This window comes from Centrocercus urophasianus, unplaced genomic scaffold (assembly GCF_019232065.1).
Source record: "Centrocercus urophasianus isolate 14NV4802_14NV808 unplaced genomic scaffold, USGS_Curo_1.0 seq_18, whole genome shotgun sequence".
In the NCBI taxonomy this organism is placed as follows: domain Eukaryota; kingdom Metazoa; phylum Chordata; class Aves; order Galliformes; family Phasianidae; genus Centrocercus; species Centrocercus urophasianus.
Window position 1 is genome coordinate 3,694,292 of NW_024884733.1, and position 16,080 is coordinate 3,710,371.

Here is a 16,080-nt window from a genome sequence, read left to right on the forward strand (position 1 = left end):
AGGGAGGGAGGGAGGGATTTGCTTACCCAGGGAAGACCCCAGGTAGACAGGAAACTCCACCACTTGCCTTCACTGCCAACCCTTAAATGAGGTCTGGGAAGAGTGGAGTCAGGATTGCATACACCTGAGCTCCCCTGGGTTGGCCCTGCCTTCCCACCAGGTGTTCAATCACTGCTTTGAGCTGTGACTTAGCATTTCCACTACAGGTGGTAACAGAAAGCCTTCAAAGCCGGACCAGGTCAGGGTTTGAGCAAACAGACATGAGCCACTAATGCTTTCACTATCCACCCTACTGCACTGCTCTGGGTCTGACTGGTCAAGGTACAGTGCACATCCAGGAAGAAAGCATCTCCCTCTGGCTGAGCACTGCAGAACAGGTTGGTGAGCTGCAGCCAGCTGTGTTTCAGAAGTCACCAATGCTCTCTGGTAAAACTCTGCTGGCAGTTCTATTTCCAATGGGAAAGCAGCTCCCCAGCAGCCCAAGTGCCTCTGGGAAGGCCGCCTCCAGCGATGCTTGGAGCTGCTGAGCAGCATGTGGGCCCTCTGTGCAAAACCAGTGTTTCCAAGAGGTTTCCCAGAGGGTGGGGACACTGGGGACATCATTAGGGGACTGGGCAGGATGTGAGCTCCACATGGATGTGAAGCTCATGCTGAGTTGGGCACAGCACCCCATGGGAGCAAAGCATTCTTGGGACCTCAGCCAGCTGTCCTCTCTTCCCCCACTAGGCAGATCCAGCCCTAAGGCACATCCTGAGCCCAAGCCCCTAGCCCCAAAGCCAGAAAAGTGATTGCAAACACAGCACTGAGTTCCCAGCCCTGTGCCCTCGCTCTCCCACTCCCTTGGGGATGTTCAAATTAATTGGCTTGTCTCCTGGAGCTGTTAGCTGGAACAAATAAAAAAGAAAGGGGGGTGCCAAAACCCATAATAAGGTCTACAGTTCCTCCGAGCTACAAGCACTGCTTTAAATTTCGGGATTTTTTTTCTTGTTCTTTTCCCTTTTTTTTTTTTTCCTCCTCATTTGAAGGAGGTTTCCATGGTAACTGTCTCCCATCACACAAGCGCCTGTCCCCAGGATATTTCAGGGTTGCTAATACCTGCTTTCCCAGGCAGCCACAGCACACTGTGATGGTGACATCATGGTTGGGTGTCTCAGTGCTCTCAGCTCTGGGTGCCACCTCCAGCCCTGGCCCAGTGGAGGGGATCACAGGAGCTGCCATCACAGGCCACCAATGCAACCATTGGCATTCTGAGGCAGAACCATAGGTGATGGAAGGCTCTTCCAGGCCCTCCCATGCTTAAACACCCCAAATCCTCACGCAAAGGTACAGGTGGGCTCTGCTCAGCCCTTCCCCATCTCCTTCCCCTAGCAGGTCAGTTTTCAGCTGGATCAGTTCCCTGTGGAAGCAAAGCCAGCTCTCTACAACCTTGATATCTGCTTGCTCTGCTATGCTCATTAGTCATACTAATTACTGAAATGCCTCAGAGCCAGCCAGGAGAGGGACCGTGTCTCCTCCTGCACCGCATCCTCACATCCAAGCTTCTGTGACCGATGTGCCACTACTGGTGCTTCCCAGTGTTAAGCAGCCACAAGCCAGCAACCAGAGCCTTCCCTTTGCCATGCAAACCCTCCTGATCTGAGCAGAAGAGCCCCAGCAACGCGCAAGGAAAAGGACAGCCAGCTTGAAATGATGGATCTGTCACTATCCAGATGCTTCCCCAATCCCGGGAGGCAAAAATTCTTTCCTTTAAAGGGCTCTTGCGTGTTGAGACACAAAGAGAGATGGTCATCCAGCCTTGTTTATCACAAAATCATGGAATCAGAGAGTGGCTTAAGATGGTAGGGACCCTAAAGATCATCCAGTGGATGATCCACCCCCTGCCACAGACAGGGTTGCAAACCACCAGATCAGGCAGCCAAGAGAGTTTAGCTGGATAATCAACCCTAAAAATGAAATAGAAAATGGAATGTGGGATGGACCCAGACACAAACTCTGCTGGCCTAGAGATAGAAGGGCAGAGGTGAGACATCAGCTTTAGGGTACTTTTAGAAGTCCCAGTATGGGCAATATCATCCCCAAAACATCACCCACAAAGGATGGGAGCAAGTCTCAGTTCCACTGGGGCACAGGACCCAGGCTATCAGCTGGGGGAGATGGGAGCAGCACCCTGCACTCCCAGCAGCCAAAACGAGGGCTGGGACCCTACAACCACCCTGTCCCATAAACCCATGTCCCCCCATGGGATTGGTCCAAGCATCACAGCATGCTCCCCCCGCTGCTTTCTGGGTCAGCGAGATGCCCCGGCCCCACTGCTGCTGGAGCTGGCTGGATGTGCAGTTGCCATGGCAACGGGTACCCAGAGATGAAATCCCTGTGTCTGTGGGTTGGAAAAGAAAAAAAATAAATAAAACAAAACACAACATCCCTCCACATCCGGTGTGTCACCAAAACGCTCCCAGCCAGAGAGGTGGTGGGGCACGGCGGTGGCCTCAAGGATGCTTCCAGCCTGCAAAGCCAGCACTGAAGAACCAGAGAGAGGAGGTTGAGCAGCAGTGAGATGCTTACAGAGGAGACAGGAGGTGGCCAGCAGAGACGGGGAGGGCGGCATCCTGAATGGCACATTGGGTGGCTGGGTCTTAAGGGCAACATCCTGCCAGCAGCAGGGTGGGAGCATAGATCATCACGACGGGTCTCGGTGCATGTGACAGTGTCCAGGATCCAAGCCAAGTTCAATTAATGGCTCACAATCTTATTAGAGAAATTATTTCAGGATCTTGAGTAAAAGTCCGATATATCCACTCCATTCCATTAGTCAGGCTCATTTAGTAATTCAATCAATCTAAGCAAGGCAATTGAGCTCCTCTGGTATAATTTAACTCGGTTATTCTCTGGGTACTTAAGAATTTCTTAATATTTGCTCCATTATTTCACCATTACACCTATTCGCAGGTGCAAGGTTAGCAGCGAGGCAATGCTGTGGGTCCCAGAGCACCCCATCTCAGTGCCCTGGCTTGGGGGACATGAGATGGGGATGGGGCAGCAGGGTTGGGGTGGGCCCTCACCTCCCCAAAAACGAAGTCTTTTCCAAAAGATTGGTGAGAATTTGGCACAGGCTGCCCAGGGAGGGGATGGGCCATCATCCCTGGAGGTGTTACAGAACAGTGGAGATGTGCCACTGAGGGATGTGGGCAGTGGGCATGGTGGGCTGGGGTTGGACTAGGGGATCTCAGGGGTCTTCTCCAGCCTTATTAAGGCTGTGATCCTAAGCTATTGAGAAACATTACCTTCAGTGCAACACACACAGCAGACAGGTGATGTGGAGAAGGCAGCTCCAGGGGTTGTGAAATCTAAGGGCTGCCTGCTGTTCCTTGGCCATAGCAAGGATGAGCTTTGGTTGGCCGAAGGATCTGTCACCCCAATTAATGGCACCCCGTGTCCTCATCTCAGTGCCCCCTGGCCCCAACACATAAAGGAGTCACAGAGAATTCTCCAGCGGGATCCGGAGCTTAGCAGAGAATAAAAACTAAGGACATGAAAAGGAATAGAAACGATGAGGTATTTCAGGGAGGTATTCCACAGTGGCTAAACATGCCCACCTCATTGGTGCCTTTGAAAAATCTCACCCCTCTAAAAAATTAGAATTGTTTTTGTATTTAAAAAGGAATCTATTTAATTTAAAAGAAAGATAATTTGAAATTGTGATGGCTCATATTAAGGCCCAAGTTTAGGATAATCTATTAAAGCCACTAAAGTTCAGAGTGTCTGTCTGCAGAGCAGATGAAGTTCCCTGCCACAGCCTGGGCAGAAGGGACACTCCTGGGGACATGGAGGGACATAGTGCCACATCCCAGTGCAGCTCAGCTCACTCTGAGTGAGAGTGCTGAGCAGCACTCAGCTCAGCACAACTTCATGGAGTCATTAAGGTTGGAAAAGATCACTTAGATCATCAAGTCCAACCAGCAACCCACCCCACCATACCCACTGCCCACCTCCTTCAGTGCCACATCCCCATGGTTCTCGAACACCTTTAGGGTTGGAGTGGGAAGGCAAAAACAGCTCATTCAGTTCCCTCAAACTTACATTTTGGCAACTAGAATTGCAGGGACAAAAAGGCAGCATGGGTGTGAGGCCAGGTAATGGGATATGGAGTGCGGGTTGATGTTGCTAGGAGGCCGGGAGGGAACAGTGAGCGGGAAGGGAATACTGAGCTGCAAATTAGCATTTCCTAATGGCCACCAACCAGTGAGAGTGAGGAAAACCCATAACTAATGCAACAGGCACCAAGCGAGATGAAAGCCAATGACTGAGGCATCCTTGATTCAAATCAGGATCAAGCCGAGTGCTTTTCCATCCCCACATCCCAGTGCAGAGCAGCTGCGATCCCCATGCATCCCCTCCCCGTAAAACAGAGGTGACAACCCCACAACCCACCCCCCACCATGGCTCTGCCTGAGGAGGAATGCAGGAGTGGGGACCAGCGAAGAGGAGCAGCTCATGGAGCTGCTGAGCAACAATTCACAACCCTTCCAAAGGTTGAAGATGCTGAGGAGGAGGGACAGCCCTGAGTAACCCAGAGGGTCGTAAAGAATGGGGCAAACTCCTAAAATAAACCAACTGAGACAACACATACCCCCAAATAAATTCGTGATGGTGAATAATAATAATGACACTTTGCAAAGGGGCCGTGCCAACCCCAGAGCCGTGGGGCTCTGACCCCCCAGGAGCAACTCCCAAAAAGGGAGGAGCACCTGTGTGGCTTTTAGAGCATCAAATGCCACAATGCCACGCGTGCGCGGCCCGCAGCATCCATTGCACTGCGGCCCCGTTGCCACAGCAACGCTCTCCGGCCTCCACCGCAGCATCACAGAGAGGGGCCATGCTGGGGATGGGGACATCGCATTTCACAGCCCCTTCTGGCCACCCCCTATCCCTGGGCATTGCTTTGGGAGTGTCCCCACAACCCTCCTATGGCATCCCCCAGCCCTGTGCCTGGCTCTGCCCTTCGCATGGAGCAGAGGGATGCAGTCAGCGCTGCTCCGAGATCGGATATAGGATCGCAGGTTTTGTGCATGTGGAGAGGTCCGGGGGAGACAGGAAGGTGACAAAGCACAGGGGACACAACCCAGGTAGAGCCACTGCTGTCCCCTCCCTGTTCATATGATGGCACACAGGATGGCATCGCAGCATAAAGGCACGTGCAGGCGCACTGCTTTTGGGATGGCACATGGACAAAGGGGACGTTTGGACACACATGGGGCACCCAAGGGTGTGGGAGGTGAGCATGGCCACGATGGAGAGAGCAGCCGTTGGGTTCATGTGAGGTGGGGGCTGCATGCAGGAAGAATGGGAAAACAGTATCCAGCACAAAATTAAAAGATTGCAGCAAATGCCACAGCTCAGCTTGGTCCTGGGGAAGCAAGCGATGGAGGCCTTGCTGTAAGCACAGCATAAAGAAAGCAGCAAAGATTGGCTTAAGGTGGGGGTGAAAATATAAATGATAGTAATAACGATACATAGAAGGAGCCCATCAGCGGTAGGGAAGCGATGCTCGGCAGCACGGCGCTACCTGCCCGGGGACCCGCAGCGGAGACCCGCCGCTATGCCCGGCTGGCAGCGCTCTGCAGCGCGCCGGGGGGAGGCGGTTCCGCTCGGAGAAGCGCTGCGGGCTGCGGCTTCCCGACGGGCAGAACCCTGGGGGGGCAGCGGGCCGGGCTCGACCCAGAGGGGCTGCGGAGCGCAGGGAGGAGCCCCTCGGCCGGGCGGCGCGGGGAGATGCTCACCCAGCACGAAGTAGGGCAGCTCCGTGTTCTCCAGGTCGTCCACAACCACCATCTCTCCGGGAAAATCGTTGCGCACCGAGAAGAGCAGCTTGGGTTCGGCGGCCGAGGGGCCGTGCATGATGCTCAAGTCGTTCTCCCGGAGGAAAGGCAGAGCCGACACCGTGATGCTTTTCAGTTTGCATTCCAGCTCCTTGGCCGCCGCCTCCGCCGCCGCCTCGGCGGGGCCGCTGCCGGCCGCCAGGCAGCACCCGGCCAGCAGGGCGCACAGCCCGGCCCAGGCCATCTTGCAGCTCCGGCGCCGGGCGGCGGCGAGGGGCGGGGACGCGGGGACCGGCACCTCCCCGTGCGGCGCGGTGCGGTGCGTTACGGCGCGGCTCGGAGGGAGAGCACCGCTCAGCCCCTTCTCGACATCTTAGGGAATCGCGGGATCCTGGGTTGGTTCGGGTCGGAAGAGGGTCTTAAAGCCCATCCGGCTCCGCGCTGAGGGAGGGGGTGTGATTGAAGGACGGCACCGCGTCCCCATGCGTAGAGCGGAGCAGAAGTAGTGACAAATGATAGGGGAAAGGAAGGATGAGGGGAATGTAAGAGAAATGCAAAGAGGGTGTAAAGGAAATGGAAGGGAAAGGAGAGGAAGATACGGAGTCACGGAATCGCTGAGGTTGGGAAAGACCACTGAGATCATCTAGTCTAACTGTAGGATATATGTAAGGGAAGTGCAGGGAAATGTAAGACTGCAAGGCAATATAAACGAACAGTAAGGGAACTGTAAGGAAAAAATGAGGGAAATAAGATAAACATAGGAAAAACATTAAGAAAATGATAAGAAAAGGGATAAGGAAAAGCGTAAGGAAAGGTATAAGAAATACTGTGAGGGAGGGGATAAGAAAACGTGTAAGGAAAACTATAGGGACAACCACTAAAGGAAAAATGTAAGGAGAAGCGTAAGACAAAACATAAGGAAAAATATAAGGAAAATATAGGGAAGAATGAACTCAGTGATGTAGGACAGAGCACCGCCCTCCCCTCGTGGGCAGTGATCCCCTTGGAGGCCCCCAGTGTGCCCAATGCTGCCTCCATCCCACGGCACATAGAGCCCAATAAGGGCTTTGCCCAGAGCCAGGGCTGCATACAGTGGTGCAGGGCATCCTGCAGGGGCTCGGCTGGCAGCTGAGGGCCTCCCCAAGGGCAGTGTGCCTCGTGGGTGTCCAACCCCACACAACGGGCAGAGCACAGAGCAGACTGTGGGAGCAGAGAACTGAGCTACACACCCTCACGCTGAACCTGGTTATCCTTTCACCCAAATTCATCCCTAACCAAAACGCAGACAAACCCAGGCCGGAGCGCTACGGTTCTAGGAGAGGGATCTCAATCTTTCCTCGGCAAAACCACTTTTTTGGGGGGAAAAACTCCACTTCTGGGGCTTGGGATGAAAGATGATGGTGGTACACGATTACAAGCGGGGGTGTTGAGCCGCTGGGCACGGGGCTCCGCGCAGGGTTAAGCCCGAGGCCGAGCGCTGCCCCACGCGTGCCCGCACAGCCTCCCCACGCGCGCCCTCTCCCCCCGCGGCTCCACGGCGCCCACCAATGGGAGGACGCGGAGAGGCAGACGGCTCCTCTCATTGGCCGCCGCCGCCGCATATATTATGGGGCGGCGGCGGCGGTGGCGGGGTGAGCGTGGAGGTGGCGGCGGCCGCGGAGCGCGGCGGGACCCGGTGCGGGTTGCCCGCCTGCGGGGCCGCGCCATGGGGCGGCGGGGCCGGCACCGGGAAGCCTGAGCCGCCACCGGACCGCGGGATCCGCTGCTGCCGCTGCCGCCCGGAGCCTGGGGTAAGCCCGACGGGATCGCCGAGCTCCTCCGCCAGTGGGGATGCTCCCCGTGGGGTGGGATGCTGCGTCGGACGGTGCGGATGGGTGGGAGGTGACCCCGCCCCGCCGGGTGGCTCGGTGACCTTGGGTGAGATGTCCCGGAAAGGACGAGGGGAGGCGGGAGGCAGTGTCCCACGGTTGGGTTGCGGAGTTGCCCTCGGCTGGGAAGAGCGGGAGCTGCGGACTCACTGCTGTGCTGCTCCGGGGAGACGGTCAGCTAAGGTGCCGAACTGTGCTGCCCTGCTGGGAGAACCTGGAGCAACAGCTGGCTCTCAGCGGGACGGGAAGGCTCCCAGAACGGTGCCGCAGAGCGGGGCGAGGAGCGGGTAAGCCGATACCAGCAGCCCGCTTCCCTTCGCTCACCGCTGGCTTTCATCATTTCCAAAGGAGCCCAAACTCCGGCCGGACTCGAGAGCAGCAGCTCTCGGCGCGGCGCTGTGCCTCCCGTCCCTCTCCTTCCCAGGAGTCCCGTGCTCGGCCCCGAAACGCAGCTGTGGGGCACGGGCTGGGGGTGCCGGGCTGTCCCTCTATGGTGCCGGAGCTGCGGGACCTGCCGGCAGGTGTCAGTGTGCCCCCTCCGTCCGCAGCCGTGGGGTCTGCACAGGGCAGCCCCCTGCGCTGAGCCCCGGCTGGGATCGGGGGGCTGCTGAGCCCCGGGGAGCGGGAGGCTGGCCCCACACACACCGCCGCATGTTTTTCCTCTGCTCCTGATGCTGCCCATTGGGGTGAAGCCACTTCACACTGCGCTCGCTCCGACAGTAGGAGGGGATGCCGCTGTGTGCGTGAGCTCCCCCCCTCCCCCCGCCCAATCCTCCCGGGAGCTGACTTCGGGGATGCTCGGGGCTGCGAGCTCGGCCCCAGGCAGGGGAAGCAGCCGCCGTGCTGAGGGAACTGGATTTGGCACGTTGCTCTTTCAAGAGGGTCTCTGCTTGTGGGTTTGGAAGTCTCTGGTGAGCAAAGCCAGAGGGCACAACACATGGCACTGGTGTGACACAGAACGCGCAGCTGCCATCTCCCTCGACCGCAGCCCGGGCTTCATCTCATCTGATGTCTTATGCAAATCCTGAGCTCCCCGAGTCCTGGGATTTTCTGACATTTTCCTTTACTCTCATCTTAAAGTTCCTTGCTCTAAGAAAAGCTAATAAAAGGAACCCAAATCATAATGTCTTGCAGGTTTTTAAACCAGTCTCATGGGCGGGGGGGGAGAGGCAGTGACTTATTGAAGTCGTTTAGCAAGCTCGGGGCCGTGATGGGGATCACCAACATTGCTGCTCAGACAGGGACAGTGGGCTCAGAAGTGGTTGTCCCTGTGCTCGGGATTCAGGTCCTGCACAGTCCTGGGTGGGCAGGGAGTGGGGCTGACCCCACAGCGCTGCAAATAGCATCGGCATGCACAGCTGAGCCCATCTGCTCCAGGCACTTAGCCTCTGCCCAGCCTCTCTAAGTGGCCTTAATTTGATAAATCTTTCCCACATTTAATAAGAAGGTGACTCGGTTAGAGTTTCATCCCCGCTAAAAGGCATCGGCAGGAGCTCAAGGCAAGCCCTCTCCTATTGCTCCCGCATGGATGCACCTCAGCTGGCCCTGTCCCCAGGGATGCTGGAGCAGGATGTCACCCGTCTGCCAGCATCAGCTACCTGGGGGCTCAGACACATCCCCAGCCAACCCCCTTGTGAATGCTTCACGGCATACAGGCGGCCGGATCAGTTTCTGCAGCGTGAAAGGGCAAAAATCAATGTTAATGTCCCTGACAATTAGCTAATGTCTTAATTATCGAACCCTGCTTGATTAGTGGAGGAGCGTGTTGCTCCAGAGCTGCCTTGCTGGCGGCATCCAAGCAGGCAGGACGAGGCACAGCTTGGTAGGGTGATGCTGCTGCCGGGTCCTACGGCTTGTCCAGCTGCCAACGAGGAGCCCAGCATGTCCTCCTGCCCCTCGCTTTCTGGGTGAAGGCACCAAAAGCAGAAGTGATCCTATTGCCATCTCAGTGCTTAGGGCAGGAGGAAGCCTCAGAACATACGGGGTTTTGCAAGAAGCTATTTTCTGAGATGCAGCTCGTGGCAATCCCAGCAATGCATGGGTTGTCGCCTGCAGGAAGCGGGGACAGAGAGGGCTGCACCAGGACCAGGTAGAGCTGGGCAGGAAATAGGCTGTGCTCCTGGGCATGTCTGCCAGGGACATTTGTGCTGAAATGCCTCTTCCTTCGTGTTAAGGTTTTTATAGAAAAGGGGAAAAAAATAATTAGCAAGCTGGAATTTTTCCAGCTTTTGTGATACAAACCCTAAATCAAGAAGAAGAAAAAAATGAGTAGTCAGATGCTTCTCATCAAAACTCCATTCTTTTGGATCAAGGATAAGTGATTAGAAAGTTATTTCCAGCTCTAGTAGTGAGGTCAATGGGGTTATGAGCTACCAAAGAGCTGTGCTGTCCGCTGCTTCTGCAAGTACAGATTTGCACTTACATACTTATTTTATCCTACCCACCTCCAATATGAGCAAATAGAGCAGGGTGGCTAATGATGGTGTGGGATAGCTGGTCCCTGGTATCAGCTTGGTTCCTTCAGCATCACCAAGGCCAACCATCAACCTAATGCAGAAGGTCCCACCACTAACCTGTGTCCCTTAGTGCCATGTTTGCAGGGAAGAGGACTCTCCCACTGCCCTGCGCAGCCCATCCCAATGCTTGGTTGACCTTCTCTGTGAAGATATTCTTCCTAATGTCCAACTGAACCTTTCATGGCACATTTGAGGCCATTTCCTCATGTTCTATCACTCATATATCCTGTCTTCCAGCCCTTCACTAACCTCATTGCTCTTCTCTGAATGCATTCCAGCAGCTCAGTGTCCTTGTAGCAAAAGTCCCCAAACTGAACATCAGCACTGTGTACAGGGGTTGGTCACCCCCCCCCCCCCCCGGCCCTGCTGGCTGTGCTGCAGCCCATGGCAGCCTCTAGCCCACCTGTGCTCTGCTGGCACCTTCATCAGGGTTATTGCAGCTGACAAGAACTTCAATTTTGGTTCCAAATTGCCAGGGAGCCGGCTGAGAGCACGTCATCAAAGCACACCCTTAAGGGTTTAAAAATAGAAGAAAAGGGGGAAAATAATAATAATGCGTATTTAAGTGGGATGATTCATCTGCCAAAGCCCTGGTTTAGGAGAGTGTGGGGTTGGTGCGTGCTTGGCAGGATGAGTATTGGGTGGCTCCTGCTATGGAGAATAACGGGCATATCCTAGAAGAGCTGTGAATATAGGGTTCCCAAAACCCTTGTTCCCATTGACCCCTATCCCATTCCAGAGCCTGCCTGCAGCTGCTGGCTTCTCCCAGGTCTTAACTGGCCTGGGGATAAGGCACAGAGCTGGCACACAGGCAGGGTAAGCCCCAGCTCTGTCTGTTTGAAGTCTGGAGCCTTTGCTGGGCTCCAGAGATAAGCCCGGGAGCCCTCCCTGCATCCCTGCTGCCCTCCCCTCCGTGGCCCAGTTCCATATTTTTATACCCAGCATTTACATCGGCTAATGAAGAACGAGTCAGTTCTGACGTTCCTGTGCTGACTTTGAACTCTGCTCTGTTCAAAGCAGGTTTTTAGGCAACCAGCCCTTGCTGCACGAGGCAAGAAACATCTCCCTGCTCTGGCTCAGCCCCTGCACCTTGCAGCTCCTTATCACTAGCTGCCCTACGGAGCACAGCAAATGCAGGCTCTGACCCCATGCTGCTTCCAGCAAACCTCCCGTGTTTTAAGATGCTCAGTGCAGATGCTACAAAACCAGTAAGGTCTCAGCTCAAGATAAATGCTGGTTATCTTCCAAACACTGATGTGGCGAGCCCAGGGTAGACAAGCCCATTCAACCACCTGGCACAGGCTGCCCAGGGAGTTGGTGGAGTCACCATCCCTGGAGGTGTTCATGAAATGTATGTATGTGGCACTGAGAGACATGACTTAGTGGGCAATACTAGTGGCAGGTGGATGGTTGGACTGGAGGAACCTAGAGATCTTTTCCAACCTTTATGATTCTATGATTCTATCCATCTGCACACCCACTCGTCCTCCATCTCAGCCACTAACATGGCACAAAGGAAAGCCCAGCACCACACCAACAGCTAGAGCAGTTAACTTTTCCTATGCCTTCAGGCTGTTTTTTAACTAACCTGAGAGAAACTATTCACAGTCATGATGTACACCCCCAAAATGCTCCACATCCATTATCTGCTTCCCAGACTCTCCCTGGGATCTTCATAGAATCATTTGAGTTGGAAGGGAGATTTAAAGGCCATCTGCTCCAACTGCCCTGCACTAAACAGGGACACCCACAGCTTCATCAGGTGCACAGAGCCTGTCCAGCCTGACCTTGGGGGTCTCTAGGGACGGGATCTAAATCTCCCCTCTTTTAATTTGAAACCATTTCTCCTTGTGCTGTCACAATAGACCATGCTACAGAATCTGTCCCCTTCTTTCTTGGATGACTCCCCATCCTCTCCACACCAGTCCCCGGTGACCTTAGGGCCACAAGAACTCACACCCATGTCACCTAGCACAAAGTTGCCCTGCACTCATGATCTACCCGTCATGCGGTGCCATTGCAGGGCAGGATCCGTCCCCAAGGAGCGTGGCGGGGCGAGAGAATGAAGGATCCGGCTGGGCAGCAGCAGCATGGGGCAGCAGAACCTGCGGCGTGCTGACGGGCTCCTGCCGATGCTCCCGTGGCCCCTAGCCCTCCTGGCCCTGAGCGTGTGCTGCGGGGCAGGCGGCGTGGCCACCGAGCAGCATGTCTCCAGCCCAGCATCCCCTTCTTCCTCATCCTCATCCTCCTCCTCTGGCCGAGCACCCCTTGACTGGCTCCTCACCGACCGGGGTCCCTTCTACCGAGCCCAGGAGTACGTGGACTTCATGGAGCGCTACCGGCAGGGTTTCACCACCAGGTACAGGATCTACAGGTGAGAGGCAGCAGCAGGGCTCCCGGGGATGGGACTGGTTGAATCCAGATGGCTGAAGCTGGGGTTGCTCTAGGGGACCCGTGCGGGATGCAGTGCCTATGCCAGGCTCTGCCAAGGGGAGATGCTTTGTTTTCATGCCTTTCACCATCCCATTCACATTCAGCTGCAAAGGCTGGGGAGGACCCCTCAGTTCAGCCCACCTCCAGGAGCAATTTGCAATGCCGGTTGAGATGTACATGCCTAGCTGGGATTCCGCTGGGACAAGGCTGATGCTGCGGGTCCTTGCAAAGCCCCCGTAGCCCAGGAGGGGTTCATGGCACCAGAGCAAACCCTGCTGCATCCCACCAAGTGAGCTGACGTCAGCACAGGGATGGCTGTGTTGTTATGAATCCAGCATCCGAGGGAGTTCATTTCCCCTTTCCCTGTCCCTGCACGCTGCCTAGGGATGCTCCAGGGACACTGCTAGTGACGCTGGAGGGACAGAAAGGAGCACCCGCAGGGATGGCAGCCAAATCACTCCTCCTCCAAGGAGGATAACCTCGCCTTTCCCATGGGATAAGATCAAGGGGACCAAAGGATCAGTAGTCCCCATCCCACATTTCTCACTGCCCCTGGCTGGGGGCAACACCATCCACAAGAAACATCACTCCCTTCCCAGCACCAGACTTATTTAGCTCTGAAGTCACTGTGGGAGGCAGCCCAGTGCTGTCCATGTCCAATCTTCCCCCTTCCTCCTCTCCCCTTTTTCTTAATCAGCTCTAATTAAACTGTTGGAGTGCTACCACCTGGTGTTAATTAGAGCAAAAAGCTGAATATTAGGCTGAAACTGGCCACATGATGTTTGCGGGGCTGTTGTTATTGAGGTGGAAGCAAGCTGAGGAGCTCTAGGGAGATATATACAAAACATCACCCCACAGCAAAACACCACACTGTCCTCCATCCCACCATGATCCCACATCCTGGTGACCAGCTTTCTGTACTACAAGAGCCCAAGATGGAATGAGAAAGGCCGGATCCTGCCCCTCTCTGAGCTACCCAAGCTTCCAGTGGGGACCAGCACCAGCGTTCCACGTCCCACCAGTGCCATGCCCACTATGTCCAGCACCCTCACCCCATGCACTTCCTCCACCTCCAGCTTCATATATAACACTGTCATCATCCACAGCTGTAAGCACCCAGGCACTGGATTTCTACCTGGATCCATGGGAATGGGGATCAAAGATGGGTGAAGCCAGCAGGATGGAAGAGGTGACATCAATGCCACCTGGAGAGCTCTGATGCATGCAGCTCATTATTACCATCAGTGGTTTAGAGACCGATGAAGCCTTGTCCCTGAGCATCCCTTTCCCCATCCATCTCCAGGCTCTGACCTCTGACCGTCATTTTTCTCCTTCCTGCTGCAGGGAGTTTGCACGCTGGAAGGTGAACAACCTGGCCTTGGAGAGGAAGGACTTCTTCAGCTTACCACTGCCCCTCGCCCCTGAATTTATCCGCAACATCCGCTTGCTGGGGCGCCGGCCCAGCCTGCAGCAGGTCACCGACAGCATCATCAAGAAATACGGGACACACTTCTTGCTGGCTGCCACACTGGGAGGTGAGCTGGGGGCAGAAAGACGACGGGTTTGGGGGAGAAATATGACCAAGAAGGGGACACATCATGTGTCCCCACAGGAGAGGAGTCCCTGACCATTTTTGTGGACAAACGCAAGCTGAGCCACCGGGCAGAGCTGTCAGGGTCTGGGAACGGCTCAGCAGTGTCACTGGAGACGCTGCACCAGCTGGCAGCCTCCTACTTCATCGACCGCGAGAGCACGCTGCGCCGGCTGCACCACATCCAGATTGCCACTTCTGCCATCAAGGTAAGCGAGGGGGCAGCTAGAGGGAGACAGCGGGTGGGCAGTGCGGCCCAGCAGGGATGGTGACAAGGCAGGGCAGGGCAGGGTGAACCCTGGAGAAGTGTGCACATCCGCATTATTTATGGGAAATTGGGCGCGCTAATGAAGGCGCATTTTTCAGCAGGCTGGAGGCCGGGCTGCTGGCTGTCAACAAGCCAATTAGCAGGCAATTATTTCTCCTCTCCAAGCTGCCGCAGTGTTGCCTTGCTAGCTAGGAGCTGTCTGCAGCCCCTCTGTGCATAGTGGTACGCATCCTCTCCTGTGTCCCTCACCATCTGCGATCCCAACCAGGTGACAGAAACACGGACAGGGCCACTGGGCTGCAGCAATTACGACAACCTGGACTCGGTGAGCTCGGTGCTGGTGCAGAGCCCGGAGAACAAGGTGCAGCTGCAAGGTAGGGACCATGCAGGGATGGCAGAAGGGCCACCAAGGGATTCATGTGGGGAGGGGGTGGGGTGCCAGGTCATGCTGCTGCTTTAGAGATAAATAAGTTAAAGTTGGGCAGGAAGGAGATGCGTCTCCTTTGCCAAGAGGAGCTGCGATCAATGGAGAGTCCAGACAGGCGGCTCTGCTGCCAGTGGATGTAAGCATCCAGGTGGTCTGGGAGGGGCCCAGGGGGGTCCATCTGGGAGTGCTGAGCCTCCTTATCTCCCCTGGGCTCCTTTTCACCTGCAGGGCTGCAGATGGTGCTGCCCCATCACCTGAGGGAGCGTTTCGTGGCAGCCGCTCTGAGCTACATCGCCTGCAGCTCGGTTGGGGAGCTGGTGTGCCGCCGGAGCGACTGTCGCTGCCAATGCCAGCCCACCTTCCCCCACTGCAACTGCCCTGAGGCCGACATCCAAGCACTCGAAGGCAACTTGGTCCAGCTCCAGCGCGCCTGGGACAGCCACCACAGCCAGTTTGAGGAGTCAGGTAAGGATGGGAGACACCGTACCGGGTGCTATATCCCGGCTCCAATAGCATCTCCTTGCCCAGAGCCTTCTCTTGAAGTAGGTCAGGTTAGCACATGCGGCCAGGGAGCACCCATGGGTGCTCAGGGTGGGCGGAGGCTGTAGGACAGCGTCCAGACAAGTAGTCTCATAGCAAGCACGTAAGATGGGTCTTGCCCTGAGAACCAAAGAGCCTGTGGGCATTTTTTTTTTAAAACTGATGACGCCAGGTTGGCTGACTTGGTATCTGTCTCCCCACAGAGGAGTTTCAGGCCTTAGTAAAGAAGCTCCCAGGGGACCGCTTCCTGAACAGGACAGCCATCTCCCACTTCTGGGCCATGGACCCGGACATTCAACACCGCTACCAGCAGCTGAGCACCAGCCTCAAGCTGCTCTCCAGGAAAACCCACCACATCATCCGGAGGCTCTTCAACCTCAGCAAACGCTGCCACCGGCAACCCCGCTTCAAACTGCCAAAGGAGAGGTAGGATGCCACAGCCCCATGCTGCAAGTCAGAGCCCCGGGGAAGCTCAGTCCTATGGTCTGTCTCCCCCTGGGACTCAAGGAGCCTGATGACAGCTTTGCCACCCAGGGATGCAGTTCTCACAGGTTGGGTTCAAGCCTGGAAGTGGAAAACAAGGATTGGTTCAGTGGAAGACACCAATGGTGTTGTGTG

At 55.7% G+C, this 16,080-nt stretch overlaps 2 protein-coding genes across 2 annotated transcripts in view; one reads left to right on the forward strand and one right to left on the reverse strand.

The window, feature by feature from the left end:
- ASTN1 (astrotactin 1) overlaps positions 1-6,063 on the reverse strand; it is a 34,033-nt gene extending 27,970 nt beyond the window's left edge. The window contains exon 1 of the mRNA XM_042819667.1: positions 5,781-6,063. Within this exon, the coding sequence (XP_042675601.1) occupies positions 5,781-6,063 (283 nt within the window). The remainder of the gene's footprint in view (positions 1-5,780) is intronic.
- A 6,230-nt stretch (positions 6,064-12,293) lies between these two features.
- Positions 12,294-16,080, forward strand: part of BRINP2 (BMP/retinoic acid inducible neural specific 2) — a 5,196-nt gene continuing 1,409 nt past the window's right edge. Inside the window, exons 1-6 of the mRNA XM_042819909.1 lie at positions 12,294-12,577; positions 13,981-14,171; positions 14,249-14,436; positions 14,764-14,869; positions 15,151-15,387; positions 15,666-15,888. Coding sequence (XP_042675843.1) covers positions 12,294-12,577; positions 13,981-14,171; positions 14,249-14,436; positions 14,764-14,869; positions 15,151-15,387; positions 15,666-15,888 — 1,229 coding nt within the window. The remainder of the gene's footprint in view (positions 12,578-13,980; positions 14,172-14,248; positions 14,437-14,763; positions 14,870-15,150; positions 15,388-15,665; positions 15,889-16,080) is intronic.